We start from the raw sequence: 13,046 nt of genomic DNA, 5'->3' as shown, positions 1-13,046 counted from the left end.
GCCGTCCAGTCCGACTCTTCCGCAGGTAGCGAGTCCAAAATCGTACGGTACGCCTTGCGGACACCGCGCTCAAAAGCCTGATTAGGGACCCGCTTACTACGGTTCTTAATATTCTTGGCAATTGTGCCTGCCTCGCATTCCGGTGCAGCCTTCGCGAAATTCCGATCTGGGTCCAATTTCTTTATCAGACGCCAAGCGTGGCGGCTGGAGTGTGTAAAGTCAAGACTTTCCACGGTCTCCTGCCACCGTTGCTTCCTTCCCTCTGCCAGAGACTGAAGTAGTCTATCGGCTGTGTCCTGGGACTGGGTCTGCTGGTACTCTCGGTACAGCTCTTCCGACTCGGCTGTCCAGCAAGGGGTGTAGAATTTCCGTTTGCCCCGTGGAATAGAGCGTTGAGCGCTCTTAACCAGTAGCCTACTAAATCTGGTTATATTCTTGGACTTGGGAGGAATGGCAGGGCAGACCTGCTCGATATAGGAACTGAATTCCTCCCAGTCAGCCTTCCTGAAATTCCATCTGCAAAGTGGGAGAGACTGCACCCTCGGTATTGTCACCCCAGCTGTGACAAGAACCGGCCTGTGCTGGCTATGCGGAAAGTCCCCGAGGACTGTCCGCTTCACCTGCAGCGGTTCACCGTTCGCGCCTTTCGTTACGAGGGTGAGGTCTGGAGTGTATTCCTTCTTATGGCGGATACCCCGGAAGGTACCCTTGGCTGTAGGATCGTACACTAGGTGTAGATCATTACAGTCCATCCATGAGCGGAGTTGTCTTCCTGCCTTGTTGCAGTCTCGGTAGCCCCATTCGTGATGGTGGCTATTAAAGTCTCCCAGACAGATGGAAGGGTGGCTGACCACCGGTACCGGTGGTGTAGTCCAAGTCGCTCTAGGTGGTTTGTAAATATTATGCAAACACAGTCCACCTACTTCCACGGAAATTCGGTTCACCCCATTGCTGTCCGTTACGCTCTCAATGACCCTTACCTTCGATGGCTCTTTAGCGTAAACGCTAACCCCTCCTTTGAGCCTCGAGGTGTCCTCGCGTTGGACCACCGTATAGCCTGGGATCTGGAATCGGGAAGATTGCGCGCCTGAATAAAGGTGGGTCTCCTGTAACAGGAGGATATCTACGCAATGAACGGCCAATAGCTTTGATAAAAGCTCATTTTTTGCCATACTCTGGCTCTCGACGTTCAGGGACAATATACGCGTCAGCTCGCCATCCCCGCCGTCGCATTTTCCGATCGGCAGGCCGCGAATCGATTGATGCATGGGACGTTTGCTTTTTTCTCGGACGTGCCGACGACCCTGGCGACACGAACGCGGTATTATTTGGCTAGGCGGCAGACCGCTTCGCCATTGACGGGACTGATTGGGACTCGACATAAGGATAATAGTGTGGCGCCCGGGATAGGGCTGCTATTCGGGCACCGGGTTTGGATCAAATTTAGTCACACACCGGGGCGAGCAGCTCATGTGGCTCGTTGGCTCGATACCCGGGATGGTCTCTTGACGGTCGACCGGGGTTTACACCTTTGCCCTCCCGTGTGCCTCAAGCCCCCTCACCAACTGCAAGGTAAAGATCCACGAGGGGGGGTGGTAGGGCGGGGTGCGAATGCGAGTAGTCCCGAGGAGTACCCATTTAACCTGCCACGGGAGCGCTGTCGATTTGTTTTATAAATAATAATAATAATAATAATAATAATAATAATAATAATAATAATAATAATAATAATAATAATAATAATAATAATAATAATAATAATAATAATAATAATAATAATAATAATAATAATAACAATAAATAATAATAAGAAGAAGAATTAATTATTATTATATATTATTATTATTATTATTATTATTATTATTATTATTATTATTATTATTATTATTATTATTATTATTATTATTATGACGATAAATAACAAATCTTTATTGTCCACAAAATGGAAAAATTTCCGTGGGTTACGTTGTTTTTAAACTTAAATCGGATTGCAAATGTATTGATGTTATGCGTATTGGAAAAATACTCACGACATCTCCATTGGGGTATAACATATTAACACACAAAACTGCAAACTCGAACGTTGATAGTCTGATTGATATAACTTAGTGATAAGTTAATTATAAAAATGGCTGTCTAAAACCAATAACAACGGGTTGACTAACGTCAAATTCATTCCTTCTATTGATGCTCTGTGTTAAATTAAAATACTCACAAAGTCTGCTGGCTAGAAATATCACTCCAGCCCAAAAATCTACATGGAACCTTGAACGTTATAGTCTGATATATTTTAATGAGAACTTATCATAAAAATGGGTGTCTAAAAACAATAACAATGAGATGAGTGACGTCAATTTGGTTCCTTCTATAAATACCCAAGAACTTTATTCACTCCATCCGCTCTCTCCTCCTTCAATACATATGTATCTATTCTCTCATCACTTTTTTGTGCGGTTATGCATTTGACACTTATGATATGACACTCTCCTTTGGATCGGACGCATTTACTTGCATTTTCTCACCTTGTTCACTGTTAAAATGAGTACCTCGCTGTTTACAGCGTCGTCTCTGTCGGGAAACAATTGTAATATCGCTTATCAGTCACGTCTCGTCTAACATGTTTTTCTGTTGGCCAAGGACCCTTATAAAGTGATCTGAGCACCTTTATTGAATATAGCGGTATATATAGCGCAAGCAAATTTCTCTCTCTCTCTCTCTCTCTCTCTCTCTCTCTCTCTCTCTCTCTCTCTCTCTCTCTCTCTCTTTCTTTCTCTTTCTCCCCCACTCTCTCTCTCTCTCTCTCTCTCTCCCTCTCTCTCTCTCTCTTTCTCTTTCTCTCTCTCTCGCTCTCTCTCTCTCTCTCTCTCTCTCTCTCTCTCTCTCTCTCTCGACATGTTAGATTATTATAGCTATTGCTACATATGATGCGAATATCTTGGACGGTTATTGATGCTATGAGTTTAGGTAAAATGCTCACAACATCCGCCAGTCGGAAATAACGTACCGCCACACAAAACTACGAGTAACCTTGAACGTAAAAAGTCTGATTGGTATAATTTAGTGAGAACTAATTACCAAAATGGCTGCCTTAATACAATAACAAAGAGTGGAATGGTGTCAATTTCGTTCCTTCAATAGTCTAGTTGATATAATTTAGTGAGAAGTAATAACTATTGTGCGCACGACGAAAGATAGAATAAGAGACAGTAACTGGGATCGGTTCTGTCGGCCACATAGCCTCACTAGTAATTAAAATGTATTTCTAATTTCACCAATCTTTGGAGTAAATACACAGTTCTTAGTATCAAACCTATTGTAAATTTGACGCTGATCACGAATCCGACGTGAAAACAGCGAAAATCCGAAAAAAATTGTCCACTTCTTTATACTGCCACGCCCCCGATCGCAGATCGCCTCAAAGAATATCTCCCCGTGTGTGGGCAAAAATCATCTGCGATAAACGCAGGGATCGGGTCACAGCGACCCAGCAAAACTTCTAAATCTTGCAAAAAATTATTCAACATCTGCAATGATCTACTTGGACGTGAAAGATGCACTTCATGATCATCTACGACCAATCAAAGAGACTTGCCAAACACATTTGTCAACTTTTTAAAAGACAAAATCCATAACATTTGTTCAGAACTAGATCGGCATGAACCATTTATAGATACAAATACATTCTGTGGTACCCCTTTAGACAAGTTCCAACCAGTTCCACCTAGTTTCATAAACGGGTTGATAAAAAAAGCCCCCATTAAATCCTGCGACCTTGATCCCCTACCAGCACAGCTTTTGGCCAGCTCCATCGATACATTATTACCATCCATTACATCAATCATAGATACATCCATACTGACTGGCGAAGTTCCATCGTGCTTTAAAAGTGCCCTCGTCAAACCACTTCTGAAGAAACCATCACTGGACCACAATATATTAAACAATTATCGTCCTGTATCAAATTTACCTTTTTTGTCAAAACTTTTGGAGAAGGTAGTTCTTACACAATTAACATCTTATCTTAAGAACAACAGTTTGGAACAACCCTTTCAGTCAGCCTACAAACATCAACACAGTACTGAAACGGCGCTTCTTAAAATCTTTAATGGCTTGTTATGTAATGCTGATGCTAACAATATCAATGTATTATGCCTTTTAGATCTTTCAGCTGACTTTGACATCATGACATTTTGTTAAGAAGACTAGAAAATACGTTCGGCATAAAAGGAAATGCCCTTAAATGGTTTACATCATATTTACAGGATCGGTGGCAGACTGTCGTGGTGAATGGTGTTCAGTCAGAACAAGTTTTACTAAATTTTGGAGTGCCGCAAGGCTGTGTTCTTGGCCCTGTCCTTTTTACTGTATATATGAAGCCCCTTTCTAGTGTGATATCCAGATTCAATCTGAGTTATCATTTTTATGCAGATGATACGCAAATATATGATTCAGCACCCCTTAGTAATTTACAGTTCTTAATACAACGAATTACGAGCTGTTTTAATGAGATTAAATATTGGATGTACCACAATAAGTTAAAATTAAATGAAAGTAAAACTGAGATTTTAATGTGTGGAAGGCTGAGTATCCTTAAACAGGCAAATAAATCACCTATTACTCTCGGAAATAGCACAATAGAATTTTCAAATAAAGCAAAAAACCTTGGCGTCATCATTGATAAAGATCTTTCCATGACAAGCCACGTGAATAACATCATACAATCTATGTACATAGAAATAAAAAATAAGCAAAATTCGCAATTTAATATCAAAGCATATAGCAGAAATTTTAATTAATTCCATTGTTTTATCTAAATTGGACTATTGTAACTCCCTTTGGGCGAATTTAGCTAAAGACAAAATTAGCAAACTTCAGGTTGCTCAAAATAACGCAGTCAGGCTCATTGTACGCAATAACAAAAAATACCCGTCAGCAACTCTTCTTCTCCGTGAGTTACATTGGCTTCCTGTGGAAAATGAGTAGCCTATAAGATTTGTACTGTTGTCTACAAATCCCTGAGCACGAACAGTCCCTCCTATATTAAAGACCTTCTAAACATATATGTCCCCAATAGAAACTTGAGGTCAAGCAATGACCAATCAATCCTTGTCAAACCTAAGCCATTGCGTAAAATAGGTGAACAATCTTTTCAATTTTCGGCCCCCCATTTTGGAACTCTCTCCCATTACACGTGAGATGCTCGGATTCGTTGACAACGTTCAAATCTCGCTTAAAGTTTTATCTTTTTACGTCATAATGTTGCAATATTATTTTCATATTTTGTTGTTGTTAAATTGAATTCGTATCACGTTTCCTACACACTTGTCTCACTGTAATGTGTTTTGTTTTATATCACTGTAAAGCGCTTAGAGCCTGTGACAACTGGGTAAAGCGCTATATAAATGCCATTTATATTATTATTATTATTATTATTATTATTATTATTATTATTATTATTATTATTATTATTATTATTATTATTATTATTATTATTATTATTATTATTATCTGTGCGTCTATGGGCCCTCTTACTGAAATCCTTGGGCCTCGATTTGGGTGTCGAAATGACTCGAATTCAAGGTAAAATATGGGACACGGCGATTGCGCGTGTATGCTATTTTAAAAAAATTAATCACGATGCTGTTTATCGATTCAGAATTAACCTATTTGGCAAGACAGGGTCATCTTAATTGATCAATGAAATTAAAAAGTGTTCTGCTACTGTTAGAAAGGTTTGACGTCCTTGAATGCTGAACATTTCTTTCATTCCTTCTTATCCAGGGGACAATTAATTGATTGAATGATTGATTGCTTGATTGATAAATTGTTCGAAATGCAAAGGCTATGGTAATACTAAGTGGTATTCAGGAGGGACAAAGATTAGTTCCCAGTCAAGGCAGGCTGCCTTTCTTGTTTTTGTTTTTTTTTTATATTGTTGTTTTTGTGTGTGTTTTTTTTGTTTTATTTGTTTCTTTTTTGTTGTTGTTGTTTGTTTGTTGTTGTTGCTGTTTGTTTGTTTTGTTTTTGTTGGGTTTTGGAGATATGGGGGGGGGGGGAGGTGAATTCTCGTACACGATTTTTTCTGCTTTGTTAAACAGATTTTCATGCTTTTTTTTGTTTACAAACTTTTATATAAGAGATTTATTTTTTATTATTTCATCCTCTACAGATGTGCTGTTGATGGCTATATTAACGACACATTTGCTGTTCAGAGTTCTTATCATTTGATGGAGATAAATACCTCCATTCCCTGGGAGACCAATGATGGTGGCCATTTCTCGTCGTGTAGGAAATATGACTCACCCCAGTTAAAGTACAATGGGACCAGAAAAACAGTTGAATGTTCTCGTTATGTCTATGACAAATCGGTTTTTGACAATTCTTTCATTGAAAAGGTAATAGGAGAATGTGGCGACAAAGTGTCATTATTTTATTTTTTTACATGATACCAATATGATTATTGATATGGGGTGTTTCTACCGTTTTACAAGGCTCAATTCTATTTATGTCTAGTTTCCCTGCAGGAAATGTAAGCAATTTTTCACTTTATGTTGTGCAATCGCCTGTTACTGTTAGGTGTCTTTATGTACTTGATCATTTACAATATCCGTCACTGTTTAGGATTGGGTATTCATCCACACCTGAGTCGAGAGGAGAAATATATATATATATATATATATATATATATATATATATGTGTGTGTGTGTGTTGTGTGTGTGTATAAATTCCTTTATAAGTAAATAAATGAACTTTTTTATAGCGCAATATCCACTAAACGTGCTCAAAACGCTTTATAAGCTCTTCTTTACTCACGAAATAACGCCATTCACAGTGACTCATACGTCACTGAGCGCGTTCAACACCACAGAGCCATCGACGCTGCGAATTCAAAAATAAAATACAAATAATGCATGTATTTGGATACTAACCCTCATAACCATACACTTTGGTATGTGATATGCATTACAGATTTTATTTTCTAACACAATACCTCGTGCAGACAAGAGCGCAACTCTTATAGAAAACAGTGAGAAGTATTGAATTACAGCGCTTCCAAAATAATATTAAAAAGTCTAAAAGAGGGGTTTAGATTCAATCTTTAATTATGCACGTAAAAGGTAATTACGAATTAGAAAGATATCACATAGTCTGATTAAATCACGTATTATGGCATATGACGTGATTAAAGGGCCAAAACCATAGTTTCCATTCGTAAGCTACGCGCCTGAAATATATTTTATTTCGAAAGGTAAAACTACTTCCCTGAGTAAATGAAAAGTTTTTTGTTTTTCTTTTATGATATAATGTATGGGAACTATTCATTCAAAGTCAACAGTTGGAAAGTTTTTTGTGTCTATAGTTCCCACATACATACATATGAATCAAAATAGGAATCAGGTTGTCAATGTATGGAGGCCCGTATATCTCTGTTGATGAAGCACTGGCTTCACGATGACAGAAACCGATGTGGATCCCCTCTCACATAATATTTCCCCCACTTAGCAGTGACAGGGTCGCTGGTTCATATGTCTTAGACTCGCGTCCGAGGAAAAAATATAGCAAATAACTGCTATTGCATGCTTAACGCTATATAAACCAGGATACAACAGGGCTCCACGAGCCTTGCGGCTCTGAAGGACTATTTTGTCATGTGTTTCTCGGTGTGTCTTTTTTACGAAACCCGCCGAAACCCTGCGAAACCCGCCGAAACCCGCCGAAACCCGCCGAAACCCGACGAAACCCGACGAATCCCGACAAAGTTATAGGAAGTAGGTGGCTGTGGGGAGTGAACCTAGAACTCAGGGAAGTGTACACCATTGGGGAGTGAACCTGGGACTGGGTTTCGGCGGGTTTCGAAAAAACATCTTTTACGAACGGAAAACCCGCCGAAACCCGCGAAAAAACCGCGAAACGCAATATCCAGCAAAGTTATGGGAAGTAGACAACTGTGGGGAGTGAACCCGATACTCAGGGAAGTGTACACCAGTCGGGAGTGAACTTGAGACTAAGGTTATCGGCCGGTTTCGGCGGGTTTCGTAAAAAAGAATTAGTGCTTTATTACGAAACCCGCCGAAACCCGCCGAAACCCGACAATATCCGGCAAAGTTATGGGAGTTTGGCAACAGTGGGGGGTGATCCTGGGAGTCAGGGAATTGCACACCAGTGGGGAGTTAACCTGGGACTGTGTAAAAAGGATATCGGTGGGAAATAAACCTGGGACTAAAGGGAGATGGATACCATTGAAAGTTGAAGCCGGATATGAGAGTTGAGTACCAGAGGAGAATGAACCTGACACTATAGAAGGTGGGCGCCAGTGGGGAGTGAACCTGGGACTCAGGGAATTTCACACCAGTGGGGAGTTAACCTGGGACTCTGTAAAAAGGATATCAGTGGGAAATAAACCTGGGACTAAAGGGAGATGGATACCATTGAAAGTTGAAGCCGGATATGAGAGTTTGGTACCAGAGGAGAATGAACCTGACACTATAGGAGGTGGGCGCCAGTGGGGAGTGAACCTGGGACTATGTAAACAGGATATCAGTGGGAAATAAACCTGGGACTAAAGGGAGATGGATACCATTGAAAGTTGAAGCCGGATATGAGAGTTTGGTACCAGAGGAGAATTAACCTGACACTATAGGAGGTGGGCGCCAGAGAGGAGTGAACCTGGGACTATGTAAACAGGATATCAGTGGGAAATAAACCTGGGACTAAAGGGAGGTGGATACCATTGGGAGTTGAAGCCGGATTTGGGAGTTGGGTACCAGAGAGAGAGAACTGACATAGAGTGGCCATGGAGTGAACTGACTATTAAAGGTATCATGGAAATAAACTGGGATAAAGGAGATACATGAAAGTTGAAGCGATATGAGAGTTGGTACAGAGGAAATGAACCTGACACTATAGGAGGTGGGCGCCAGTGGGGAGTGAACCTGGGACTATGTAAACAGGATATCAGTGGGAAATAACCTGGGACTAAAGGGAGATGGATACATTGAAAGTTGAAGTCGGATATGAAGCTTGGTACCAGAGGAGAATGAACCTGACACTATAGGGGTGGGCCCAATGGGGAGTGAACCTGGGACTATGTAAACAGGATATCAGTGGGAAATAAACCTGGACTAAAGGGACATGGATACAATTGAAAGTTGAAAGCCGGATATGAAGTTGGTACCAGAGGAGAATGAACCTGACACAATAGGGGTGGGCAGCCATGGGAGAGTGAACCTGGGACTGAAAGCACTAGTGGAGTTAACTGGGATAGTTAAGGGAACATAAATATTGGACTAAAGGGAATGGATACCATTGAGAGTTGAAGCCGGATATGAATTTTTACCAGAGATGAATCCTGACATATACAGGTTATCCCCATGGGTGTGCAATCCTGACTCCAGGATTCACCCCATGGGCCAACCTGATTTATAAGTAGTCAGGGATCAATTCTTGGACCAAAGGACGTTACCTTAGTTGGCCGGATTTATTCCCCTGTATCCATCTTCAGATCCCAGGTTAACTCCAAATTGGTGTGCAATTCCCTGATCCCAGGTTCACTCCCACTGGCGCCCACCTTATAGTGTCAGGTTCATTCTCCTCTGGTACTCAACTCCTATCAATCTTACCTCCAATGTATCCATCTCCCAGTCCCAGGTTTTCTCTAATTGTGTCAGGTTCCCTCTCCTCGGTTCAACTCCCAATCCGGCCTTCATCCCAATGGTATTCTTTCCATTGGTACCAAGTCTATTCAATATATCACTTTTCATGTCGGTTCCATCCCCCTGGGTCCCAATCCTATAGTGTCAGGTTCTCTTCCTCTGGTACCAAACTCTCAATCCGGCTTCAATGTCAATGGTATTCTTTTCCCTTTAGTCCCAGGTTTATTTTCCATGATATCCTGTTTACATAGTCCCAGGTTCACTCCCACTGGCGCCACCTCCTATAGTGTCAGGTTTCTCTCTCCTCTGGTACCAACTCCAAAATCCGGCTTCAACTCAATGGTATTTCCATCTCCCTTTAGTCCCAGGTTTATTTCCACTGATATCCTGTTTACATAGTCCCAGGTTCACTCCCCACTGGCGCCCACCTCCTATAGTGTCAGGTTTCATTCTCCTCTGGTACCAAACTCAAATCCGGCTTCAACTTCAATGGTATCCATCCCCCCTTTAGTCCCAGGGTTTATTTCCCACTGATATCCTGTTTACATAGTCCCAGGTTCACTCCTCACTGGCGCCCACCTCCTATAGTGTCAGGTTCATTCTCCTCTGGTACCAAACTCTCATATCCGGCTTCAACTTTCAATGGTATCCATCTCCCTTTAGTCCCGGGTTTATTTCCCACTGATATCCTGTTTACATAGTCCCAGGTTCACTCCCCACTGGCGCCCACCTCCTATAGTGTCAGGTTCATTCTCCTCTGGTACCAAACTCTCATATCCGGCTTCAACTTTCAATGGTATTCATCTCCCTTTAGTCCCAGGTTTATTTCCCACTGATATCCTGTTTACATAGTCCCAGGTTCACTCCCCACTGGCGCCACCTCCTATAGTGTCAGGTTTCATTCTCCTCTGGTACCAAACTCTCCATATCCGGCTTCAACTTTCAATGGTATTCATCTCCCTTTAGTCCCAGGTTTATTTCCCACTGATATCCTGTTTACATAGTCCCAGGTTCACTCCCACTGGCGCCACCTCCTATAGTGTCAGGTTTCTTCTCCTCTGGTACCAACTCCAATCCGGCTTCAATCCAATGGTATCCCTCCCTTTAGTCCCAGGTTTATTTCCCACTGATATCCTGTTTACATAGTCCCAGGTTCACTCCCACTGGCGCCACCTACATTGTCAGGTTCACCTCCCTGTTCCAAACTTCATCCGCTTAACTTTAATGGTATCATTCCAGGTCCAGGTTTTTCCACTGATATCTTTTTAAACAGCCCGGGTAAACTCCCCATGGTGGCCAATTATCCCTGGACTCCCAGGATCCACCCCCCACGTTGCAAATCCCATAACTTTGCGGATATTTGTCCGGGTTTCGGCGGATTTCGGCGGGTTTCGTAAAAAGCACTAGTTCTTTTTTACGAAACCGCCGAAACCCTCGATACCTTAGTCCAGGTTCACTCCCGATGGTGTACACTTCCCTGAGTACTGGGTTCACTCCCCACAGTTTCTACTTCCCATAACTTTTGCTGGATTTGTCGGGTTTCGCGTCGGGTTTCGGCGGGTTTCGGCGGGGTTTCGGTAAAAGCATGGTTCTTTTTTACGAAACCCGCCGAAACCCAGTCCCAGGTTCACTCCCCAATGGTGTACACTTCCCTGAGTTCTAGGTTCACTCCCCACAGCCACCTACTTCCCATAACTTTGTCGGGATTCGTCGGGTTTCGTCGGGTTTCGGCGGGTTTCTGCGGGTTTCGCAGGGTTTCGGCGGGTTTCGCAGGGTTTCGGCGGGTTTCGGCGGGTTTCGTAAAAAAGACACACCCTGTGTTTCTTAAGAAATCGTTTTGTTTCAGCTTGACATGGTTTGCAACATGAAGTACATGAGATCGACTGCCAACTTATTCCTGATGGGAGGGAAAATTTTGTCTGGAATCCTGCAAGGAGTCATTAGTGACGTGTAAGTATGGACCAGTATTTGTTAACCCAAACTTAGTTTCATTATTATTATAGTTACTACTACTACTCCTACTCCTACTACTACTACTAGTACTACTCCTCCTCCTACTACTACTACTACTACTACTACTACTACTGCTACACTACTACTACTACTACTACTACTACTACTATACTACCACTCTATTACTACTACTATAGTATACATACATACTACTACTACACACATACTACTACTACTACTACTACTACTACTACAACTAACATACAACTACTACTACACTACTACTACTACTACTACTACTACTACTACTACTACTACTACTACTACTACTACAAACTACTACTACTACTACTACTACTACTACTATCTACTACTACTACTACTATACTACACTACAACTACTACTACAATACTACTACTACTACTACTACTACTACTACTACTACTATACTACTACTACTACTACTACCACTACTACTACTACTACTACTACTACTACTACTACTACTACTACTACTACTACTACTACTACTACTACTACTACTACTACTACTACTACTACTATGGACGTCCATTGTCTGTATTGTTCCCATACGAAGCCTCTCCATTTTCACTCTTTCGTTAGTATTTTCACGATCACAGGCTTCAGGTAGCCCCTACCGTTTTCTATTACTACAGCTACTACTTCTACTACTACTACTACTACTACTACTACTACTACTACTACTACTACTGCTACTACTACTACTACTACTACTACTTCTACTACTACTACGACTACTACTACTACTACTACTACTACTACTACTACTACTACTACTACTACTACTACTATTTCTACTTCCATTGCTATTACGACTTCTACTACTGGTTTCATTACTAGTAACGCCATTACGACTACTTCTACTATTACTACTACTATAGTCCGTTTCAAGCCCGTGTGCACGGAATATTACAAATTCCTCCAAAGTTACGAAATGTGGAGCCGTGATTTTTTGTATGCGGGCTTATATTTTAAGTGACATTATCCTTTACTTGAACTGATGCGGTCTCCACCAGCATTAATGAGCGGGCTCGCAGTTGTCGTCCACAAAGTGAATCAACTGCAGCAAATCAAATAAAGAAATTGAAGAGCTTAAATCGAGCTGGATAAAACAATCTGACATTTCACAAAGGCTTGGAATTTCATAGAACAGAGAGGGATATATCGTTCGAGAAATCCTGGGTTACAGAAAGGTAAAGGACTTTACGCGTAATTACAATCGACCCATGAGTGAATGAAGACCTGGCTATAAGTAGCTGGAAACTGTATGGGGGCCTAAGAGGCGACTTGTACTATATGAAATGGAAATTTGGTTCCACTTAACCTGTCGATAGAAAAAATGAAGCATTGAGCGTTCACATTAAATTTGACTGGACACGACATCTTCTGACCTTTA

The 13,046-nt window shown here is 41.5% G+C and overlaps 2 protein-coding genes across 2 annotated transcripts in view; one reads left to right on the top strand and one right to left on the bottom strand.

The window, feature by feature from the left end:
• LOC144965923 (zinc finger protein 862-like) overlaps window positions 1-13,046 on the bottom strand; it is a 128,287-nt gene that overhangs the window by 27,756 nt on the left and 87,485 nt on the right. The window lies entirely within an intron of this gene.
• Window positions 1-13,046, top strand: part of LOC144965928 (organic cation transporter protein-like) — a 56,171-nt gene that overhangs the window by 6,884 nt on the left and 36,241 nt on the right. Inside the window, exons 3-4 of the mRNA XM_078901795.1 lie at window positions 6,170-6,395; window positions 11,501-11,604. Of these exons, the coding sequence (XP_078757921.1) occupies window positions 6,170-6,395; window positions 11,501-11,604 (330 nt within the window). The remainder of the gene's footprint in view (window positions 1-6,169; window positions 6,396-11,500; window positions 11,605-13,046) is intronic.

Source organism: Berghia stephanieae, chromosome 1 (genome assembly GCF_034508935.2).
Source record: "Berghia stephanieae isolate SIO BIC M18660-M18661 chromosome 1, UCSD_Bste_1.3, whole genome shotgun sequence".
NCBI lineage: Eukaryota > Metazoa > Mollusca > Gastropoda > Nudibranchia > Aeolidiidae > Berghia > Berghia stephanieae.
Note: the sequence above shows the minus strand (reverse complement) of the source record. Positions and strands in the feature narration are given on the sequence as shown.